Below are 23285 nucleotides of genomic sequence, written 5' to 3'. Positions count from 1 at the left end.
TTCTGCCGTGTCTCTAAGTTTCTTGGAATCCATATAATCCTTTTGAAGTTTACTTTTAAACTTTGTCAGCAGGTCCAGACTAGCACTAGGAAGTAATGCAGTGCCCTTCTGAGGACTCTGCCTCCTGTCTCATGTATTACAAGGCCACCCCACTCTGGCCTGCAGGAACGCAAACTTGCCAGCCTTATGTCTCCTTCAGGTTTGTTGGCCTATTGCTTTTAACAGTCCAGGATTCAGGGGGCCACTCTTGCAGTTCTCTGGAGCTCTCTTTCTGTGCAGCCCCTCCTCTCGGGTATCCTGGCTGCTTCGGGTCCCCCTCTTCTCAGCTACACTGACTGTGCTGGGCTCAATTTGGAGTTCCCCTCCCCGAGCCTCAGCCTGGAAACTATGTCAGGGCAGTAAAGTGGGCTGGGGCCTGGAGCAGGAATGGCCACTTTGTTTCCCTGTCAGTAATGTTTCCCTTCTGACAGTCCTACCCTGCAGTGCCCAATGCCAGAAGACAGTCTCGTTTCATATCTTTTATCAGGTCTTCTAGTTGTTTATGGCAGGACGGCAATTTTCACAGCAGTTATTTCTTCATGGGCAAAGTGGAAGGCCCCAGTGGTTTTTAATGACTGTTGAGCAGAATTCTCCCCACAGATCACTCTCTGGAATTACACGTGGGAACTCTGTGAGCAGATCTTGCCAAGGAGGACGCAGAGAGGACTCTGGCCATTTTCAATGGAGAACTCTTTGTAAACCTCATGGGGTTTTTTTTGTTTGTTTGTTTGTTTTTAATTTGATTTGTGCCCAAGCCAGTTCTCTTGGATAATTTTTTCTCAGTATCTGCCATCAAGTTCCTTCTCTTCTCTTTCCTGAATTTTGGCACTTACATAAACGTTACCTGTGAGTCATTGGCTGTAGCCTGGCTATTTTTACCTCTGTTTTTCTAAATTGCTCCCCACCCCTTTGAGATGAACATTGAGTACCTGCTGGCAAAGATAAATTTCATGCCTCTGTTTGGAATTTGTGATTAAAACAGAGGAGTGTGTTTCTTGTTTCCAGAGAGGCAGTGTGAGTTCTGTGACTAGGGTTTTGTTTCTTTGAGGACCTTGGCTGCACACGCCAATAGGGCCGAAGACAGCACGTGCAAGCCAAGAGCGCACACGGCCACCTCTCGACAGTTGGCCTGGCCGTGCCCACGTTAGTCTTCGGGATATCTGTCACACAGGGTTTTCAGAGAAGGCTAGGATGGCCCTGATGTGTTGTGAGGACCTTCTAGTCCGTCGGAAAAGGAGAACATCAGGAAAGGTGATGTTTGCTGTCCCTCCTTCCTTTCCACGCTGTGCTTTCCCTGTCACAAAGGCTTGAGCGAGCAGTTGCCAAGAACACGGAGCAGGATGCTGCCTCCAAATCATACACCTAAATCACGTGTTTGGAACACAGCAGTTAAGGACACCAGACAGACCTGGGTATGAATCCCGGCCCCGCCTCTCGTTAGCTGTGTAACCTCACACGGCCCATGTAACCACTCTGAGCATCCACTTCCTCCTCATGAAATGGGGCCACCCCGAGGCTTGTGGTGAGGATTAAAGGGAGCGATGCAAGGAAAAATCCTGACCGAGGGCATCAGTGTGTGTTATTAATAGGGTGACCGCACATCCTGGTGGCCCTAACATGTAAATTAATCACTCTCAAAAATATCCTGGTTTCAACAGCCAATTAAATAGTCCCCCTAGTTATGAGTTAGTGTTAGCTATTCTCAGAATCTTTGTTTTAATTCTATCAGTGTTAGTTATTCTATTCATTTAGGCCAGTTTTGAGGGCCACTTTACCCTGTAAGGACTGAAGGATGAATAGACCCCCACCTTTGTCAGTTTAACCAACTGTGGGCTGAGGGAGAGGGATTGGGGCAGAGTGACACTCTGTCATGATGGGTCACAGAGGATGGAACTTTTGGGGTTGAAGGATGAGCTTGCAAAATTGACCAGGACGTAATACGTTCTGCAAAAGGTTGGGAAGATGTGGGCCAAAGGTTTCCGGAATGTGTTGTGCAGCCCTCACGTGCACAGGTGCATATCCAGGGAATTCCTTTGCAGCACTACCTGTGAGAGAGAACATTTGTGTGTTGGAAGCAACCAAATGTTCGTCAGTTATAGGAAATTAAGGAAGTTGGGGTCTGTTCTCAAAATGGAATCCTGTGCAGCCGCTGAATAAATGAATTTGACCTATTTGTGCTGCCACAGAAAGAACTCCAAGATGTATTGTTAAATTTTAAGAAAGAAAACTGGAACACCGTGTATTCATCCTTTCTACAAATATTTATTAAATGCCTAGCCTGTGCCGAGAACTGTCCTTGGTACTGGGGGATGCAGTAGTCAGCAAGACAAGGGCAGAAGAAAGACAGTTCTTTCGTAAACTCATACGGTAACTTCAGGTAGTGAGAAGTGACAGGAAGGAGAGAAATCAGAGCCATGTAATAGTGGCGTGGGGGGGGGGGGGTAGACACATCATGCCTTAGGGGATCAGGAAGGTCTCCTCAAACAGGTGGCACCCAAGCTAAGACCTGCATGGTGAGAAGGGAGTCAGCCAAGGAAGGGTCTGGGGCAGGAATGCTGAGCAGTGCTAAGTGTCCCAGATCAACATGAGGGAACTTGACGCCCTCCAGGAAGAGCAGGAAGTACAGCATGGCTGAGGCACAGGGGTAAGGACCCCAGCCCACGGGATTCTTAGGCCCGAGAAGGAGTTGGGATTCTGTTATATGTGCAAAGGCAGGTCGGTGTTGGGAGGCCTTTTAAAGATCCCTCTGCTGGTGATAACATGCCGTGTACCTAATGCAATCCTATTTATTGCTTTTTAAAGATAGATAAGCTTTATAATGGCATAGGAAAAGAACTGGCAATCTGTATAGGGAACTGTTAACAGTAGTTACCTCTCTAGGCGAGGTGATGTGAATGGAGATTCTCTTGTTTTACTCTGTACCTCGGAGTCTGGATGTTTTAAAGCAAACTATGTTTATTTTGAGGTCATTAGCAAAGAAAACTGACTATGGTCTGATCCAGACTTCAGGAAGTTCATCATATTTTACCCACAGTAAGGCACAGTACACTGGAAGTCGTACCACATGACACGTTTCATTTTCTGCCTTTGGACTTGAATCTCTATTCATCACCATTCTTCATTATGTTTAAAATAGTGGGTTTAACTGAGACTAGAAATAGATTTCCCCTCTCCCTCCTTCCCCCTGTCCTTCCTTCTTTCCTTCCTTCCAAGAAGCTGACCTTTTTACTGCACTGTTATTTACATCCTTAAATGATTTTGCCTTCTAGAAGAAGTACACGTGTCAGAAATTCTTACAGGGCATTTTTTTTTTTTTAATGTTTATTTTTGAGAGAGAGAGAGACAGCGTGAGCAGGGGAGGGGCAAAGAGAGAGGGAGACACAGAATCTGAGCTGTCAGCGCAGAGCCCGACGCAGGGCTCAAACTCACAGACCGCGAGATTATGACCTGAGCCAAAGTCAATGCTCAACTGACCTAGCCACCCAGGTGCCCCAAGGGCATTTTTTAAAATACCCAGGCCCTTTGTCTCTGTAAGTGAGCCCATTTGCACCATTTTCCCCATGGTGTTTTTACAGCATGTGTGGAGGGCACCTGCAGGGGGTGAAGGTGGTCTGGGTGGCGGAAAAGCTACCTGCGCTTAGGGAGCACTCAGGGCAGACACTTGAGCTGCCCCTTGGGCTTTTGCACCCTCTGCTGACGCTGACTTTTCCCTTTCCCCAGAACTCAAGAGATGTCCCCACCTCAGACTAGCCCGGGGTAAAGGCGGTGGCTGGCTGTTCACTCTTGCATTGGACAGAGGGCTCATTTTCATATGGTCCAAATTCAGCCTCCAGATGGGGTTTGTTTATCTATACGGAAAAGTTGTTAATATTTGAGTTGGTTGTCGTCATTAGAAGCTGGGAGATTTCCCATAAGAAACAGATTTCTGGCATTTCTCAAAAAGCCAGAAGGGAGACTGGTCAGCACTTAGGCCCCCCACCCACAGGGCTGCCATCAGAACTTTGTAGGTGGGCTTGTGTCTTCTTCACCCACGTGCTGGTCACCCTTTTTTTATTTTTATTTTTATTGTCTGGCCCCTAGAGATTCTGTTTCCAAACCCTGGCCTAGGGCACCAGACTGAGCAAGCCAGCCAGACCCCTTCTGAGCTATGCTTGTCCCCTTGCTGCAGAGTGCTGAGGCAGGACGGGCCCGAGGGTGGGCAGGAAAGGTCCCTGGGGCTCTGGCAGCGGGTGCTAGCATTCAGTCCCAAGGCAGCTCCCACATTCTGCTGTCACGTCTGACTTCCCAGAGCCTTTGGCTTTCTTGGAGTTGTCATTTAATGTTGGGACTCCAGCGGGTGGTGATGACCTCTGTGGGTGGGACAACAATGCCGGTGGAAGGCCACTCGCGTCACAACCCATACGTGACTCAGGCTCCTCTGGGGCTGACCTTTACTTCAAGGTGAGCACTGCAAGGTCTCAGCTTTGCCAGTGAGTTGATAACCCTTCTCGAAGCAGACTGGTGAAACAAAACCCCTTGGAAGCCCAGAAGCTAGGAACTTTTGCCACTGGACTGTGATGCTAAGGCTCAAGTCCGTAAAAACTGAAGTGTGTCTGTGCCTCTGTTCGTGATTGAGCCTCAGTTTTCTCATCTGGACATTGGGACTGACAGCACCCACTCATGGAACCATCAGGGGCTAGTGAGGACAAGCCGCGTCCAGTGCCCGTCACAGGACCAGGGCTGAACAGGTGTGGGCAGTCTCGCAGCTGTTCAGTGGAGTGCCACACCCAGCCTCTGGTCTCTCCCCTTTTTCACGTTGCTTTGCCTTCCCTGTATTTTGTTGCAGCGTCAGAAAGGGTCAGCAGTCTGGAAGGTCACCCACAGGAGCGGACTGGGAAAACAGCCGGAGGCTTTCTTGTGTGTGTTTTATCTAGCGGAGCAGTGGTTCAGAGCGACTCTTGACCTGCAGAGTCCTCTCGGTGCCCTTGAGGAGCAAGGAAAGCTGTCGCCCGTCCTCTCCTTTCCCTGTCCCATCTTGCCAGGTGTGCCTTATGGGAAACATTGCTGGAATTTTCTGCCCAGCCTCCTCTGTAGGAAAGAACGAAAGAGCAAAGGAATTTGCTATTTCCCAAGAGGACTGGGAGATAACCTGGCTCTGCCGCGGCTCTCCCTCAGGCCAGCAGTGTCTGGTGTGCCGCACACAGAGGGGGCCTGCCTGTATTTAGAGGGTATCGTTTAGACCACAGGCTGAGCCCTTGAAATGTCTCCGATGCAGTTCTGTGATCACCCTTTTCCAAATGGAGAGTCAGCCAGTAATCCCTGTCTGTCTACAGAGTGGCAGGACTGAGTTAAAATTTTGCGTATAAATTTTGACTTGTAATTCATATATTTGGGCAGCTTATTTAATGCCTTTGTAAAAGTCTCAGCTTCCTTACATGAAGACGAGACCCCCTTTCTGCTGCTGAGGCAGAGGGCAGCACTGAGAGGTAACCCAAGCACAGAGCTTTGGGAGTAGTTAGGGGCAGTGGGCAGATGCAGAGATCAGTCCTGAGTGACCAGCAGAAGGGGTGGACTCTCTTGTGGAGCTTTAGACAAAGGACACGGGGGCGCCTGGGTGGCTCAGTTGGCTGAGCGTCCAACTTCAGCTCAGATCACGATCGCACGGTTCATGTGTTCGAGCCCGTGTCGGGCTCTGGACTGACAGCTTGGAGCCTGGAGCCTGCTTCGGATTCTGTGTCTCTCTCTCACTCTCTGCCCCTCTCCCACTCACACTCGCTCTCTGTCAAAAATGAATAAATGTTCAAAAAAAAAATTTTTTTTAAGAAAAGACACATAGCCTTTTATTGTCATTCTTCTCTGTTTATATTATAGGAGTAACTCCTGGTGATTATGGGAAAATTAAAAATTAAATAAAAATCCACCCATTCTCCACATCCATTCTCGTGCTCCCTTTCTTCCCCAAGAGTGGTTCACCTGCACCCCTTCTCTCCATGGGTGATGCAGACAGCTCACGCCTGTTCAGCCCTGGTCCTGTGATGGGCACTGTACGTGGCTCGTCCCCATTCCCCTCTGACAGCTCCATGAGTGGGTGGTGTTAATCCCACTGTCCAGATGAGAAGACTGGGGCTTGGAGAGGGGAAGAAGCTTGGCCTGAGGTCACCCAGCGCCAGGAAGGAAGCTGCCGGAGAGGGGGGCCTTTAGCATTTCTCTACAACCTCTGGGAGGCCCCAGGTATTCTATTTTTCGCCTTTTTTTTTTTTTTCTGAAAACATGTAATCCCAGAGGGTCCAGTGACTTGTAGAAAAGTGTGATATTATTTGTGTATCACGTAGCAGGTGCTTTTCTGCTCTTCTCATGTCTGCTTTGCCTCTTGCTCCCTCGCTAGGCATCATGGCCATCCTGTTCTCGGGCATTGTGATGTCCCACTACACGCACCATAACCTGTCCCCGGTCACCCAGATCCTCATGCAGCAAACCCTGCGGACCGTGGCCTTCCTGTGCGGTGAGTTCTGCTCTGTGTGGTTCTGCACAGGCCTGCCCACAGCTCACTGCTCTGCCACACCCTGATGCGGGAGGCCTCAGATTCTCCCTCTCAGGAGAGACAGCAGAATTCCTCAGAGCCACATACTGCACTCCCTTACCTTTTGTTTGTAACCCTGGCTTTCAGATTCCATCATGTAAACCTAACTCCTGAGAACTTTCTGGAACATTTGATGGCCTACAATTTTAAGACTAAAAATAATGAGACGCATATGTTTGTAATGTTTTAAAAAAGTGACAGTCCCAAAAATGTGTTCCTTGGCACTGGCATTGGTGAGGGTTAGGTGGGACAAGACTTCCCAGTCCGACAAGAGTCTGGAAAATCCTGGGGAAAATACAGTTTCAGCTTGTGAGCTGCAGGAGCATCTTGAGTTACTGAGGAGGGAGGTGGGGAGTATAGTTAGAGCATTTCCCCAACCTGTCCACAGGCCCCTTTTCCGCTAGAGCGGCTTGAAGGACACGATCCGGGAGCCCGTACACTGATGCTCTCACTGTCGGGCGGGGCCTGCTATGAGGACTGTTTCTGTCAAACAGTTTCAGTGTGAGCTCTTGCTCCCCCACACTCTGTACCTCCCTGCCTCCTCCCTAGTTAAGAGCCGGCAGCAAAGGACACACGTTCACACGGTCCCTCCCCTCCGGCTTCCCGGGTGGCAGGGCCCTGGCATCATCGCCAGCATCTGCCTGGCACTGCGGCGGGGTTCGTCTCATTTCCGAGCACAGGCGCCACACCGTCATGTGCTGGGAGGCAGGGCCAGACGGTGCAGAGGCTTCCTTCTGCAGCCCAGGGGGTTCACATGCCCAGAAGTCAGATGACCTGCCCGCGGTTAAGAATTGATTCAGGAATCCAGGTCTGTCTCTTCCTGGTCCGGGGGGTCTTTTTTCCACAACGTCCGACTCACAAAGTCCTAGCCAGGGACGCTGAGCCTGACTCTCACAATTAAAGTAATATAAAGCAAAACACCCATCTATTTTGTACCCACCGGACTGGCAGACCTTTAGTTTGCTAATACCCACTTCCACCGTGGGCATATGGAACACAGGCCCCACTGACAGGCGTGGGCACTGATGCCATCTTCTGTGGAGAATCATTACAGCATCAGGCTGGGTTTCAGAGCCGTATGCTCCTTGACCCAGCAATGCTCCCATCAGGAATTTAGCCTGGACATTTGTCATAACCGGTAACAGCAGAAACAGAAACAGCTTAAGTATCTATTGGTGGAGGCTTTGTGAAATGAGCCATGACATACCGATATAATGGAATGTGTGCTGCCAGGGAAAAGCGTAACATAGATCGGAGTAGGTTCTAAATGAGCTTATTTGGAAAGATCACAAAAATGTTTATTAGATAAGAAGAAAATTCAGGGAGAAGGGTGGGAGCAGCTTGTGCACTTGCTTTAAAAAGAGACACGTTTGGAGGAAAAACATGGCTGAAATGTTTTAAAACAGCCTCTGTTGTAGGATGTTCAGCTATTTTAAAATGCAGTCTTTGTCTCCCTGATTATTAGACTATTCTGGGGGACATCACAGGTTGAGCAGGGAGACTAGTGCTGGAAATTCATACGATGCTTTTTCTTGGGATATACAAGTGCCTGCTTGCACAGACAGTAGGTGTCAGACTCTTTCTGACTTGTGGGGTGAAGCCAAGAGTTGGAAATACCCTCCTTGCTGCAGACCCTGCGGGCGTAAGCCATCTTCCCAACCCTGTGGCAGCATTAACTACATGAAGTCGAGCATTTAGCTTAGTCCGCCCCGGCAAGGAAGTCAGCAGAGGGCCCTTTCCACATTAGTTACGTGGTGTCTGCGGCCATTTGCTCTGAACTTTTGCCGCTCTGCTGTAGTCGTGATCCTTGCTAATCACAGTGTTCGACAAATAGACAGGTTCGTGTGTTCATCATCTTCCCGGGTGGGAGAGTATTGATTTGCATGCGTTTGACAGTTGACCCACTGCCTGGGGAGATTCTGAACAAGCACGGGTTGTGTGTGTGAGAGGGAAGAACAGAAGACGCCAGGCACACGTTCCACCAGGATCTCGGCTGCAGGATTTTCCAGAAAATAAGCAGAGTGTTACAGTGGGCTCTCACTCGCCGTGAAATGTTTGCTTGCTTAACAATTTAGTACTGTGTTAGAAGAAAATAGTTGGGGCTGAATAATCCATTCTTTGGTTTGTTTCAGAAACATGTGTGTTTGCATTTCTTGGCCTGTCCATTTTTAGTTTCCCTCACAAGTTTGAAATTTCCTTTGTCATCTGGTGCATAGTAAGTATTTTCCTTGTTTTTTATTTAATTACTTATTTGTAGATCAATAACCACATGTTCTGGATTCATTTATGTAACTGTTAACTGTTCAAGGTCAACAGCTACATAGACACTCTTCTGTTTAAAGTTTCTTTTGTTAAAAAATCACAAACATACAATAACAGGAAAAGGGATGGAATTAAGTGAATGAATATCCCTGGGAATGAATTTTTACTTCTTTTTAAATTTCAAACGGCCTTGAATTTATGGTCTTGTCTAAAAAGTAAAAGTTTGTCTGTTTTCTCTGGTGGTAAAAGCAGATCTCAGAATTGGAACACATAATTGATCATAACCATGTAAAAACATCATGCATAGAAACAAAAACCATGTTAAAAGATATAGCTCAATGTTCACAGTGGTTATAGAATTGGGGATGATTTTCTTTTCTGCTTTTTCTGCATATATTTACTTATTACTGTAATTTTCTTCCAATGTGTCCATTTTGGAACGTGACCTTGGACACTTGTATGAAGTAAAGATTACCAGGCCCTTACCTCCCCGGAGGTTCACCCAGAACAGTCGTCCCAGGTGATTCTTACCATTCAGAAGGTTTGGGAAACTTATCAGTGGACTCGAGGCGGCGGGAGGAGACAAATTAAAATATACCTTTAAAAAGGGAAAAGAAAAGTTTAATCATTCACAGTAGAATAAAATCTTTTGGAGAATGGAGTGGGGGAGAATAAATGTTTAGCATTTAAAACAAAGGTCCAGCTCCCTCGGGCGTCTGATGGAAGTGACATGAATGGCTTCTAACGTGTGGGCATCTAGCCTGGCGCTCCCAGGCCCGCCTTCCCTTGGTGTGAGCTCACCTCCCATAGGCCCGCCTGCTGATTCATACTGTAATCCCTAATTTCATCTTTGTTGTCCTTTTAGATCCACTGTTAATTTAAGACATGTGAGAACACACCTTGTTGTTGCTGAATTATCATAATTCATCTTCGGTTAGCTTTTATTACCAATGCCACTTAACAAAACCCAGCTGTTGAGAGGCAGGCTTTTTTTTTTAGCACTTTCACCTACCGTGTGCAAACCAGTGAGGCCTACCTGTTTGGCATGGGGGGAAACTGAGGCACAGAGAAGCTAAAGAACCCTGAGGAAAAGTGTTTCTCCTTGCAGCAAGAGCCCTTTGCTTTTGTCACTGTTATCTGTCCTCCGAACTCAGGTTTCAGGACAAAGAGAACAGCAGCAAGAGCCATTTACAGAAAGTCTAGCAGCCTTCAGTGTGCTCCCTGGGTAAAAGGGGCCACATGTGGTCAAACCCGAAACCCAAGTGCGGGAATGAAAGATCAGATTTCAGTGGGTGAAACGAGATGGCTCTCTCGGCCGTGGGCTGCGAGCAAAGGGAAAAAGGGAAGGTACTCCGGAGGGGGAGCTGGGGCTCCCCCACCGTTGCCGGAAGCTTCCCCGTGCTATTCAGACGGGTCACCTTCCGCTCACTCAGTGGTCAAGGGCACGGGCTGTCGGGGCTGACCAGGTTTGGGACATGGCTCCACAACGCCCTGCCTGGGTCAGCTTGGACCTGTTACTTAAGTTCTCTGTCTCCGCTTACTCCTGAAATGGAGACAGTAATACCTGCTTCATAAGCATATTGCAGGGATCTAAACTGAACAAGATAGAATGCATAGAAAATGCTTAGCACAGTGTCTGACATAGAAATGTTACATGATTGGGAGCCATTGTTATTAACTCGGCCATCCGAGGCACACAGTCCAAAGCAGGCTCAGTTTGTGCTTGTTAAAAGAATAAACTTAGAGTCTACCGAATATACACGTGTGTATCGTATGTATGTTATTTTAAGTTAGTTTAGTGAGAACCAAGATGAAAACAAAGAGAGCAAATTAACAGTAGTGCTAGGTATCCACTTAGATAAGATTTAAACCTTATCTAAAGCTGCATTTGTTAAGACTGACTTTGGAGATGGTTAGGAGCCAAAAGCCATGGCAAGCAACTGACCAGACAGGGTGTGTGTGACCTCCTTCTAGAACATACCTACACATTCCTTTTGCTTGGAGAGCAGCATTTACGAGAAGCATTACGTGGGCCCTTCTCAGTGATCCCTCCTTTCCCTGAGGAGTGGGGCACCCATGGGAGGGCGAGGAGCACCTTGTCTGTCCCTCCAGAGCTAGCCCATTGGGAATGATTAGCGCAGGCCCGTCCCATGGCAGAGCACCTTGGGAGGAGTGAGATTGCCCCTAAATTAATCTCTGGATAGTTTGGCATGGCCTCTTGCCATTCAGTTTTGTTCTGCTCTCATAACTAAAGCCGGCTTTGATGCCTTGTTAGTCGTCTCTTTCTGGCGACGGAAACGTAACGTACAAAGTGCTATCCTTTCCCAGAGTCCTAGACACTAGCGTCTAGAGCAGCACGCCCCAGCTGGGTCTCTGCCTAGCACTGTCATTCATGTCTCTCATGGCCAAGGGGAAGGCTGTGTTTATTACGGGTGTGTCACAAGATCTGTGTTAGCTTCAACAAGCTTGAACTTGGAAGACCAGAGGTTTCTGAGACTTAGTTGGTTGTTATTCACAGGTACTTGTACTGTTTGCCAGAGCGGTGAACATTTTCCCTCTTTCCTACCTCCTGAATTTCTTCCGTGATCATAAAATCACACCGAAGATGATGTTCATCATGTGGTTTAGTGGTAAGTCCAACGCTGAATGAACAGTGGAAGGAAAATACGTCGTATAAAGGCACACGTCGTGTAGAGAGAGCCCTTTGACGATGAGCAGGCCTCAGAAGGCAAAAACCGTACGAGCTCCCGCTTAACAAGCACCTACTGTAACCCAGGCCCCGGGCGAGTCCCTTGCAGACAGGACCCCTCACAGCCTCGGTGCCATGAGTAAACGGGTAGAGTGCACATCTCCTCCACACGTGAGGAGGCTCAGGCTCGAGGGCAAAGGCCTTGACTGGAGTCGGGGGATGACAGGAGGCAGAGCCAGTATTTCCTGTCTCTCTGTCCCTGCTCCTCTGGACAGACAGGGCCGCCCGGGTGAGATGCGAGGCACAGCTCTCACCTGCCTGCAAGTAATGAAGGGCTCAAAATAAAAAAGGTCTGTTTAAACTTTTTTGCCAGTACAGGCTGGGTTTGGATATTTTTTTAATTTAGTCACTGAGTTCTGAGAGTCGATTGGAACATTCTAGTTTCTGTGCAAATTCCTCTACCTTTTAAAGGATGGGAATGATTTCCTATTTGGTACCTAATGAACTGGCTCCTTAGGCATCTTTAAATTTGTTTTTGAGCAATATGTCCAGCTCTTTGTACTTTCTTATTTAAATAATATAATTTAAATATTCCACGTGGGTCGGGGTATAGCAACATGCCTTATAAGCTGTTCTCTACTCAACAGCATTATCTATAATTCCTCACAGATTTCTCTCCTCTTTCAAAAGGCCTTGCTTAAAATATTTATGTGTGTCTGTGCGAGGTATGTATGTATGCAGAGCGAGAGAAACTTTTTTCTCAATCTTTCTTGCCAGTGAGAAAAAAGTTTTTGTAAAGTAGTTAGTTGATTTCAAAGAACATCTAAGAGATGTTGTATCAGATATTTTACATGTTATGTGAGCTTTGTGGGAGAGGGGCGCAGGCTAAGAGACCTCTGTGGCACGGGGCGTGCTGCTTTAAACAGTGAGGGCTGTTGACCCCAGCGGTTTTCTGAGCCCCCTCCCCACAGATTTTCACCCTCTCTTTGCTGGATCCTCAACCTCTGTCTCTACTGAAGCATCATCATTGAAACTCTTGAAGATTCTTCTCTTTGCCTCCAAAAACCCAGCAACTTCAACCCAGATCCCTCCCACACACCCCCTCCAGCTGCTTCCCGTCTCCCATCGCAGCCAGACCTCTTTAAGCGGGCTGTCCTCACCTGTTTTCTTCACTCTGTCACCCCCTGTTCACGGGGCTGAACTTGGCCTTGCCCAGGTCACCAGCGACCTTCTGCAGCCAGACCTGGTGGGCACTGGGTAGCCCTGGTCCAGCCCAGCTCCATGGCTTTGAGCTCCTTCTTCCCACCGACCTGCTTTCTGCCCGGAGACCCTCTTCCCTGGGCCTCCGGGCCATGCTCCTGGTTGCCCTCTTTCCCCTTTGGGGTCTCCGCGGTTTCCCTCTCCTCCTTTATAGACCCCTCAGTATCGGCTTCCTCAGGACTCAGCCGCAGACCTGCTGCTGCTCTTGTGTTCCCACAAGCTCGCTCATCCTGCGGCAGTTCCCATACTCCCAGAGCTGTTTGCTCTTAGATCCTGACTCCTGTGTCTAAATCCTCCTTCAGTGCTATGGAGACACTGCGATCTCATTGTCTAGGACTGAACTTACCTTTCTGCCCAACCTGCTTCTTTTCCAGCATCCCCTTTCCATGGAAAACAATAATGTGTATTACAACAAACGTGTGGCTAACTCAGTGTTTGCTGTGTCTACACCTGTCCTGTTCCAACACATTTTATCCTCAGGCCACCCACCTGGCAGGCCCTGTTTTTAGTCCCGTGTGACAGGTTGAGAGGTTGAGTTGAGTCTCCCGCTTTAACCTGAGAGGCCTGGGGGAAAGCAGGGCATTAGGGGGTAAATCCAGGAGCTAGACTCCAGACCCTGTGCCTAGACCACTCCTAGGACGCCCCACCATCGTCCGTGCCCTTCCCTTCCTCGGCCACCCCACCTCCCGCTCGCCCCTGTGGCCTGTTGCTTCCACTCTCCATGTCTCTCTTAATGCCATCCCCCTGCTGTGTCCCCATCTTGGGTCTATACACTGCTCCTGTGGTCACACCCCCATCATGCTGTGATGCTCCAGCCTCCGTGTCTGGACCAGATCCTTCACTGTGTGCCCCCCCCCCGATTCCCCCTTCTTCTGGCATTCACCATCTCCCGGGTCCTTGTCTGAGGTCTCCCCTCCCTGGGACCTCCCCTCTCTGGCACCAGGCAAGCCAGGAATTTTCCCAGGAAGTGCTGTTTTCCAGCTCAGTGTAGCCCTTCAGCCCAGCTAGCAGCCTTGTGGGGGACCACACCAGGAAGGAAGAAGGGAAGAGTTCATGAAGCAGTTCCCGGCAGCCTCTGGCCAGCAGCAGAGCAGCCCCGAGCCTGTCAGGAGCTGTGCAAGGGCAGCATCTTCAGAAACCAGGGGCCGCTGGCCAAATTGCCTTCTTTGTGTGGCCCCGGGAGGACATGTCTTTCTCAGTCTCAGTTCCATATCTATCTATCTATCTATCTATCTATCTATCTATCTATCTATCTATCGTGAAGAAATGGAGGACCAGCTTTACCGGCTCTCCTGTGAAGGTCCAGCGAGATTGTGTGCGCAGAGCCCTTAGCACAGGGCCTGGCACACACACGGGGAGTGTGAGCCCTAGGCTGGATAATTCTCACGCATGCACATCTGGGGCTTCGTGGCCCGGACAGGTCACCTCCTGTGAGCTGCCTGGCCACCCTGTGAAGTGGGAGTGGCATGAGCTCAGGTCCCACTTCTCTGCAGCCTGCTCACCTCACACCCCTGAGCCTCACGGGAGGACCTCGCACTCGGCAGTGGGGTGCGTTAGAACGTGCGGCCGGCCTGAAACGAGGCCGTGCCCGGATTGCCAGGGCGCCCGGTCGGTGACGCAGCTCCCTCCTCCCTGTGCGTCTCCTCTGACCCCCTTCCCTGCCCCCAGGCCTGCGGGGGGCCATCCCCTACGCGCTGAGCCTGCACCTGGACCTGGAGCCCATGGAGAAGCGGCAGCTCATCGGCACCACCACCATCATCATCGTGCTCTTCACCATCCTGCTGCTGGGCGGCAGCACCATGCCCCTCATCCGCCTCATGGACATCGAGGACGCCAAGGCGCGCCGCAGGAACAAGAAGGACGTCAACCTCAGCAAGACGGAGAAGATGGTGAGTGGCGCGTGGGCCCGGGTCGGGGGCAGGGGCTTGGTCTCCACCGCAGCTGGGAAAGGGGGAAATGAGACACGATTTGAGGACCTGAGCACCTACGCACGCACGCGTGCACGCACGCAGAACCAGAATTCCGAGGGGGAGCCTGGGGGGCCCAGCGTTTTGTGGATTCCCAAGCCCTCCCGGTGATGCTGATGTGGCCGGAGTTTGAGAACCACCGACCGCCTCACACCATCCACATGCCCTCCCCGCCCCTCCCCCCTCCCGCACCCACACCACCGCCCAGGCCCGCCAGCGCAGGCCACGTGGCTGTGGCTTCAGAGCCACTCCTCCAGCAGAGCAGCAGATGCTACATTCATACTCTGGTGGCCTTTGGTCATCCCTGCGGAGGGCGGGCCTGTCCTGGGCCTGGGGCCTGGAGCGGTGCTGACCTAGATCCAGTGACCTGACACCGCCTCCCCCTCCAGACCGGCCCTGCCACGCTACTTGTTCTCATTGCCCTCCAGTTCCCACCGGGACCGTTCCCCGCCCCCCACGCTGACCAGGAGACGCCGGCCCGGGGCAGAACCACAGCTGGTGCAGCTATGGGCAGAAATGACAAAAGAGCCTCCCTTGTTCCGTTTTCTGGGAATGAAATAACCTAGGTGGCAGTTCCCAGTCCTGCCTGCACATTAGAATCACCCTGGAAAGCTTACAGACCAAACCCCAGCCCACACATAAATTCTGGTTTATTCATAATTCTGGTTTATCCCTGGGTATCCATCGTGTTTTCACAAACCTTCCCGCCTCCCCGTGGGCTCCCAGGAGGCGCTTTGCTGGCCACAGACACCCCGCACTGATGCGAAAGCACAGTTAGGGCTGGGGACGCTGGTGGCCGGAAGTGAAGGGCCGCTGGATGGGCTGGGTGGTGTGGGGCCCCCCAGGAAGACGCCCGCTGATGACCCTCAGACTCCCTCCCCTCCCCCCGCAGGGCAACACCATCGAGTCGGAGCACTTGTCAGAGCTCACAGAGGAGGAGTATGAAGCCCACTACATCAGGCGGCAGGACCTCAAAGGCTTCGTGTGGCTGGACGCCAAGTACCTGAACCCCTTTTTCACGCGGCGGCTAACTCAGGAGGTGGGACACTGGCCCGCGCCCCCCAGCTGAGGGTCCCTCCCCTTCCTCCCTCAGGACCTGCCGTGGCCAGGAGCGGGTGGGCAGGGGGGAGCCAGCCGGGCCAGCTCCCCCCTACTCGGCCCTCTCCCCAGGCCGGCAGCTGGATGCGCTGTGGAACTCAGCATCTGCTGTTTTTCCTTCACTGCCATTTTTAGCGCTAGTTTAATAATAGACCCGTCAACAGTTTGGTTTTCCTGGATGATAGACTCAGGACATTGATCGGCTACTGAGTCTGAGCTGAAAATTTCAAACATGCGGGGCCTCAGGCATTGGCTTAGGGCTCTTGTTCCATCCCCCTGGGCACAGCTGTCCTCTGGGTGACAGTGACACAGTCTCCTGGGGACCAGCCTGGGCCTGCTTTGCCGAAACTGCCATCCGGCCCCACCTTGTTTCTGAGCCATTTTCCCTCGCCGGCGGTCACGATCGCCGTCAGCGTGGGAGCTCTTGCCGAGCCGGGTGTTGTGCCAGATGTTAATCATTGTAGCTGCGTTTCATCCTCCCGACATCTTGTGTCATGGCCGCAGCTGCTCTTTGACTAGACACTAGGGGAGACTGAGGCCTAGAGAGGTGAACTAACCACCCGGGGTCACACAGCTAATACATGGCAGAGGTGGAAGCAGAGCCCAAGGGTGTCTGATTCCAGAAGCCATGTTTTTTAACATCACGCCATCCTGCCGCCTACTCCGGCTTCTGAGTGACACCCCCTGTTAATCTTACCCCTACAGAGAAAAATCCCAGCTTCAGTTAGTCGGTTAAGACTCTGAAATTGCCCGTGGCCATGTACCCTGCCTCCCTGAGGTATAAAGCAGCCCCTCCCCCGCTCCCACCGCCTTCCTCGGCCCTAACCCTGACCTGACCCAGACCCGCTGATGAGGGCTCGGCTGTGTCTTCTGCCCCAGGACCTCCACCACGGACGTATCCAGATGAAAACCCTCACCAACAAGTGGTACGAGGAGGTGCGCCAGGGCCCCTCTGGCTCTGAAGACGACGAGCAGGAGCTGCTGTGATGGAGCAGGGCGCCCCGTCGGGCCCCCCCACGGCTCCCGGGACAGACACTCCGCGAAGGCCCCCGGTGCTGCTTGCATCGGGCGGCCTCCTCGGGGCAGATGGAGGCGGGGTGAAGCAAAGGCCACGGTCCTCTTAAACCCGGCGTCCCCGGCCCTTGGAGCCAGCCGTCTGCTTCGGAAACGGTCCTCCCCCCAGGCCTCACTGAGCCGGACCTCTGCTCGCCGTGTCGCTTCTCAGCTCGCAGATCAGAGGGGCCACGTGTCCAGGTAAACTCTCCTCTTCCGCACCCAGGGCGAGCAGTCCTCTGCCGGGCTGCGGCGCGTGAGGAGAGAAATGGCGCTGCGGAGCCCGGCCGTGACCGGGGCGGCCAGGGGAGCGCCGGCGCGCAGCTTCCGCCGTTCCCAGCCACGGCCTTCGTCCCGGGAGCACCTGCTGAGGCCGGGATGGGTGTCTGTTCTAGCGGGGCGAGGAGCCGGCCGTTTCCCCTTGGTCATCGAGGTGCCTCCGGCCTCAGCAGCAGCAATTCTGACCTAAGTGCTGGGCTCGGAAATCTGGAAAATGTCACACTCCCCTCTGTGATGTTGCTTGCACTCCTTGAGAAAGAAAAGCCGAGTGACAAACTTCGTTACCTCTGATTGGCCCCTCGCGGGCTGTCTCCCTGTGTGGCAGGCGGTAGCTGCCCTTCTCTGGGAATATGGTGAATGTTCACGCCGGTATGGAGCAGGGGCACATGGGCCCTTCTCTAAAGCCCCATTGGAAGCTTGGGTTTTGGGGTGAGGAAGCCTAGTCTGTGGGGTCAGAGCGCCCTCTGGAGGGAGAGGCTAGCGTTACAGGGCTTATGCAGGCCGGCATCTGCTGTCTTCTAATTGAGTTTAAATTCATGCACTTTTACGAAGTAGCGAGAGCCTAGCAGTTACCTCCCTCACTCGGTGGACCTTATTGTCCATAGGCCCCATTTCCTGGGCTCCACGCAGTCTGCCCACCGTTTACCTGCTACCACCTTCCTTCCCTCTCCCACTTCTTTTCCATCTTGGGTCCCAGCTCGCCCAAGAACTGGAGCAGGGGCCAGAGCGGCAGCCCCCTGTGCTCCTCCCTGCTACCCCCACCCAGGACTCGCTCGCGTGCACACACCCTGCCCTGTCCCCGTGGTCCCGGCCCCTGGGCTGTCTAGCAGGGGGAGCTGCCCATCATGTCCAGATGAAGTGGTCACTGACTTTCACATCCGCGCCTCACACCTGCTAGCCTTCACCCATCTGTGGGCCAGTGGCAAATCCCCTGTGCGGCTCAGGGTCCCTGCCTTGGGACTCGGCACCCTCCGGCATGGTTTACTTCATCATGTGCGGTCCTTGGTTCTCTGTGGGGACACCGTGGGCCAGCACGGACCCTGGGCTGTTTCCATCTCTTCTGCCTCAGGCGGCAGGGCTCTGGACGTTAGCAAGGACTGAACTCTCCAGGTCTCTGCTGCCCAGCCCACCAGGCCAGGCCCCTGCCCGGACCCCTTCCCCTTTCCCGAAAGAGTGAGGCCTGTCAGGCTGGAAGCATATGGTTTCCTTTTTATGCATGAAAAGTAAATCTGTACTTGATAGGATTAAAATATGGCCATTTCTCTTTTTGTAACCTCCTACTTTAACCCCTTAATTTAAGCCAAACAGGAGCATTCTACTCCACCTCATACCTTCACTGGAGGAGTAATGCCATGCGTAATTCTGGCCTCCATCATGTCCTACTTGCTTTTAGAGGAAAAGTAAAAGAAGAGGTCAAAGAGGGAGGGGACCTTGTCCACCCCTGGAGGGAGGTGGGCAGGGATCCCCGACTAGAGTGTTCTCTCATTCCCAAACCCATAAGTAATCTTTCTTCCTTGAAATTCATGGTGTGATCTCAGAAGTGCAACTTGCATTGCAAACTCAATAGTTTACCAGGAAATTTAGTGGGGAGGGGGCTGTGAGTTCATAGATAATAGCAGTGAAAACAGGATCTCCTCTATTCAGACTGCCCTTGTCACCAGGTCCCATCTGGCCTCCCACTTTTAGCTGAGACCTGAAAACGACACTGAAGTAGAGAAGGGTCCCCAGGGTGGAAAGTCCCCAGGGCCTGGCTCAGTGGGCAGGGGGCACCTTTCCTGGCAGTTACCAGCACCAGCTTGGGTCTCCTGTGCTGGGTCTTCTGCCCCCCCCCCCCCCGCTGGCTAAGGGAGGTTTGGCAGGCTGGAGAGCATTCCCAGGAGGACAGGTGTGCCCTGTGTATCTCAGGTCAGTCCCTTTGCCTTTGCCACACGCAAAGCTCATGGAGATGGGTTTTCCTGGTGGATTTTTAAAAGTGTCTTTGCCTGAGAATCAGAAATGTGCTGTTGGCTACCTTTAGCATACCTAATAATTCTACTATTGGGGGCAATAAATGCCTAGTCGATTAAAAAAAATATCCAGCATAACTCCAGTTTCCCACAAATTTACTTCGTTCTGGGTCTAAGCCGTGGGACAGGGAAGCCACAGCACATAGACAAGGTCACACTTTAGGGTGAGGTGAAGGCTGTAAAGTCAGTGAGGGCCTCTGGGGAAGCTGGCCAGTCAGCTAGTTAGCCAGTGAACTAGAAGACGTGCTTGACTTGGGGAGCCATGTGGCAGCAAGCACCCCTCCCCATCCAAGAGCGCCCCCCCCCCCCGCCACTCCACAGCAGGCCTAGCGATTTTGAACTCTTGAAATAAGTCACATGGCCTGTCGTTGTAGGACTCCCGGGAACAACCGTACCCCAAAGCTTGTGGTATAGGTGTTACAGGGAAAGGAGGCGGCTTGCCCTAGGTCCCCCAGAGATCACGTTTTGGGCTAGGCTAAGCCAGGGCCAGGCAGGAGGAAGGTGGCTCAGTTCCACAGTGTGGTGCTCACTCAGCCCAGCAGCAGAAGCACAAACCTCCCGCACCCAGGCCAGCTACCTCTCTTCACAGTGGAAATGCTGGCCAGGCCTTGGCTGACGTAAAGCCAAGGGGCAGGGCCTGGCCCATAATGTCGGTGATCCCAGAGGACCCTAAGTCAGCCTAGGGGGGGGTCCTGGTTTGCCTGCAGATTCCTTTGTGTGCCATGGAATGTGGAGAGATTCGTGAGTGGGGCTCCTCCTGCCCTCGGAACCTACGTCAGAGCTACAGACTTGGCCTCTGGCCTCGGGGGGTCTCGGTTCCACATTCCCACAGGGGCCTGCACATTTGGCAGAGTCCTCAGCGGGGTGGCCACAGCCGGGATCCCACTTCTGCTTTGGTGGGGAGACTGAGCGTGAGGCAGGGTGGCGGCCAGCTTCTCCTCGTCCGAGTTACGGATGTCAAAGGCGCAGGCCTTAGAACTGGTCCCTGATTCAAGTACAAGGAGGAATCAGCATCAATGATCTGCCATTAATTAGGACTTTAAATGCAAAAAAGAGAGAGAGAGAGAAAAAAAAGGCACCCTGATCCTCCCCTATTCCCTCCAGAACACGTACCCCTGTTTCTCCTGCTGGTTGACGTGTAGGAAACCATATCTGAACCCTTCCCAAAACAGCAGCCAGAATCATTAAGAAGCTGCTGTACCAGGAACTCCGTCTCCAAAGCCCTAGGCGATACGTCTGAAATGCAGACACCCCTGTGAGAGGAAAGCCTTAAACAGAGCCAAGTAGCCACCCTGCCTTCCGTTTGGGTTCCTGCGATTTCTCACGCAGATGGAGTCAGACATTCAAGAGCTTCTGTTGCTGTTGGCCACGTGACAGAAGAAGGATGACTTTACATTTCCCCTGGGCCGTCCCATCCCACTGCCCACCCCACTTTTTCACTTTCCCGCCCCAGCCAACGTGGTCCCGGAGGGAGAAAACGTACTTGGCCTCTCTCACCGGCGAGTCGGTCTCCCAGGCGGCTCTGCGCGGACGGACGGGCCCCACTTGGGGTGAGAGCACCACGTGCCCTCAGGAGCCGCTGCAGGAGCCTGGGCCGCGTGACCGGACGGGGAACGTGCAGACGGTTGCTCAGGAGGGGAAGGTCACCCGTCACCTTCGCGGGCCTGTGCTCCCAGGAGCCTGGCAGCCACGTGGAAGAGCCACATCAGCACGTTCTTGGCGCTCCCTTCTCGAAGCCCCGGCCCTGCTCTGAGGAGCCTTCCCGCTACCGGCCCGGGAAGGCTTGTCACTCGCTTCGGGGCTTTGAGGTCGGTGGCTCACCCGAGGCTTTAATGTTTTCTCCAGCACAGCCTGTGCCAAGCTCGAGTTGTTCTCAAGGTTAATCAGAAGTTTGAATTCTTTTGAGTAACTGTCTTTGTAAAAACGAAGGAATGTTTACAGTGCTGCTTTTTTATTTGTTTTGAGACCTTGGCGAAGGGCAGGCTTCTCCTTCGTCCTACCCCACGCCACGTTAAGTCGTAAGAGGGATCTGTCAGGTCCTGGTTCCTGAGAAAGGGTTTGCTGCTCCTGTCGATGAGATGGGGGTGGGAGGGGGAAGGTAGGTCAGAGATGGGAGCGCCTGTAGCTGCTCTGCCGGAGCCCCTGCTTCACCTCACTGGACTCTTTAAAGAATTCAGAAGCGGATGGCAAACAGTAATGTCACTGGATACTTATTTAGAAATAAAAACGAGCGCTGCTGAATCAGAGCCAGTTTCTGTGTTCGTGTTCAGGTGGCTTCGCAAATACATGGGACTCGGCTGTGTCACCACCTACCAAACTCGGGGGCCAGCAGCAGACGTGTCACAGACCCGGGCCTGATTCCTGCCCCAGCCCTTAGCGAGGACCCCGGAGGCCTAGCCTCCTGCCGGCCCACGGCTGCTTCTCCCCGCGGGGGCTAGGGACCCATCCTCCCCAGGGCTCCCTGGGCTACCGGTCTCCTGGCGCCTGGGACAGCAGATCAGCCCCCGCGGGCCTCTGCCGGGCGGTGAAACCAGGAACACGCGGGTCCGTCCTCCAGGTTCTCGATCCACACACACAGCCGGAGGAGGCTCTGGGGAAGGTGGTGGCGTTAACCTGTGGGAAGCCTGGAGCTTCCGTTTGTTTTTACCCCCCACCCTTCCAAAAGGCATCCAAAGCTGCTTATGGTAACAGGCGCAGACACAAAACATGTAATAGTGAAAGCAGGCAGGATGGCCTGTCCTGATCCCAGGCACTTCACCAGAGAGTGAAGAATGGTTTTTAACATCTTCAAGTAGTTGAAAAAAAATTCACAAGAATATTTCATGACATGAAAATGATAGGAAATTCAAATTTCAATACCCATTAATAAAGCTTTGCATTTTTTAGTTAAAAATTCATGGGCTGGGGGATGCCTGCGAGGCTCAGTCGGTTGAGCATCCAACTTCGGCTCAGGTCATGACCTCGCAGTTCGTGGGTTCGAGCCCCGTGTCAGGCTCCGTGCTGACAGCTCAGAGCCTGGAGCCTCCTTTGGATTCTGTGTCTCCCTCTCTCTCTGCCCCTTCCCCCCACTTGCACTCTGTCTCTCTCTTTCTCTCTCAAAAATAAATAAGCATTAAAAATTTTTTTTCATGGGGGTGCCTGGGTGGCTCAGTCAGTTTAAGCGTCTGACTTCAGCTCAGGTCATACCTCGTAGTTAATGGGTTCGAGCCCTGCATTGGGCTCTGCTGACAGCTCGGAGCCTGGAGCCTGCTTCAGATTCTGTGCCTCCCTCTCTCTCTGCCTCTCTCCCACTCACACTCTGGCTCTCGTTCTTTCAAGAATAAGTCAATATAAAAAAAAAAAAATTCATGGAGGGGCACCTGGCTGGCTCAGTCGGTAGGTAGAGCATGCGACTCTGGATCTCAGGACCATGAGTTCAGGCCCCACGATGGGCATAAAATTGTTTTTAAAAAATTATGGAAATTTTTTCTCTCTCATTACATAAGTACTGACGTTAACTTTTTTTTTTTTTTTTTGGCCTCTTGGCTCCCAAAGCTGAAAATATTCACTTCCCAGCCATTTACAGAAAAGCCTGCCCTAGAGAAATTCTTACACACTCTTGCCCCGGGAGACACCTGTAAGAATATTTGCAATAGCACATGATTAGAAACAAGCTAAATGTTTCTCTCCAGGAGAAGCTGTGGCAGTCACGCAAGGTATTCTGTGCAGCAGTGAGAAAGGATGGATGAACAAGTGAAACTAGCATGAACGTATCAGCACAGATAAATCTCAGAACAGTGAGAGGAGGGGACAGCAAGCTGCTGGCGAGCACAGTATGACGAGCACATATAAAACCATGCAAAACGATGTGACATGAGGTGCTTAAGGATGTGGACAAGTGTGGTGAAAGTGTGAAGGCTGGGAAGGTTGACACTGGGAGCAGGGGCTCATCTGGGGCAGGGAAGGGAAGGTACAGAACTGCATTTGAACCGCATTCCCCCCACTCTGGCTTCACCTATCTCTGATGTCTCATTTACTAACGGAACCATGGGCAGCCAGGAGTGAACCCTACCTGTGAAGTTGCAAACCAGAGC

At 52.1% G+C, this 23285-nt stretch overlaps 1 protein-coding gene across 6 annotated transcripts in view; it reads left to right on the top strand.

Moving 5' to 3' along the window:
* The window catches only part of SLC9A8 (solute carrier family 9 member A8), a 71168-nt gene extending 49710 nt beyond the window's left edge, over positions 1 to 21458 (top strand). For 5 of the 6 annotated variants that reach the window (XM_047851807.1, XM_047851806.1, XM_047851805.1 and 2 more), the window contains 6 exons: positions 6404 to 6520; positions 8731 to 8813; positions 11379 to 11490; positions 14478 to 14698; positions 15669 to 15815; positions 16754 to 21458. In XM_047851807.1, coding sequence (XP_047707763.1) covers positions 6404 to 6520; positions 8731 to 8813; positions 11379 to 11490; positions 14478 to 14698; positions 15669 to 15815; positions 16754 to 16861 — 788 coding nt within the window. In that variant the 3' untranslated portion in view covers positions 16862 to 21458. The remainder of the gene's footprint in view (positions 1 to 6403; positions 6521 to 8730; positions 8814 to 11378; positions 11491 to 14477; positions 14699 to 15668; positions 15816 to 16753) is intronic. The other variant, XM_047851808.1, reaches the window with a different exon arrangement.
* The last annotated feature ends 1827 nt before the right edge of the window (positions 21459 to 23285 follow it).

The sequence above is a fragment of the Prionailurus viverrinus genome, chromosome A3, assembly GCF_022837055.1.
Source record: "Prionailurus viverrinus isolate Anna chromosome A3, UM_Priviv_1.0, whole genome shotgun sequence".
In the NCBI taxonomy this organism is placed as follows: domain Eukaryota; kingdom Metazoa; phylum Chordata; class Mammalia; order Carnivora; family Felidae; genus Prionailurus; species Prionailurus viverrinus.
Note: the sequence above shows the minus strand (reverse complement) of the source record. Positions and strands in the feature narration are given on the sequence as shown.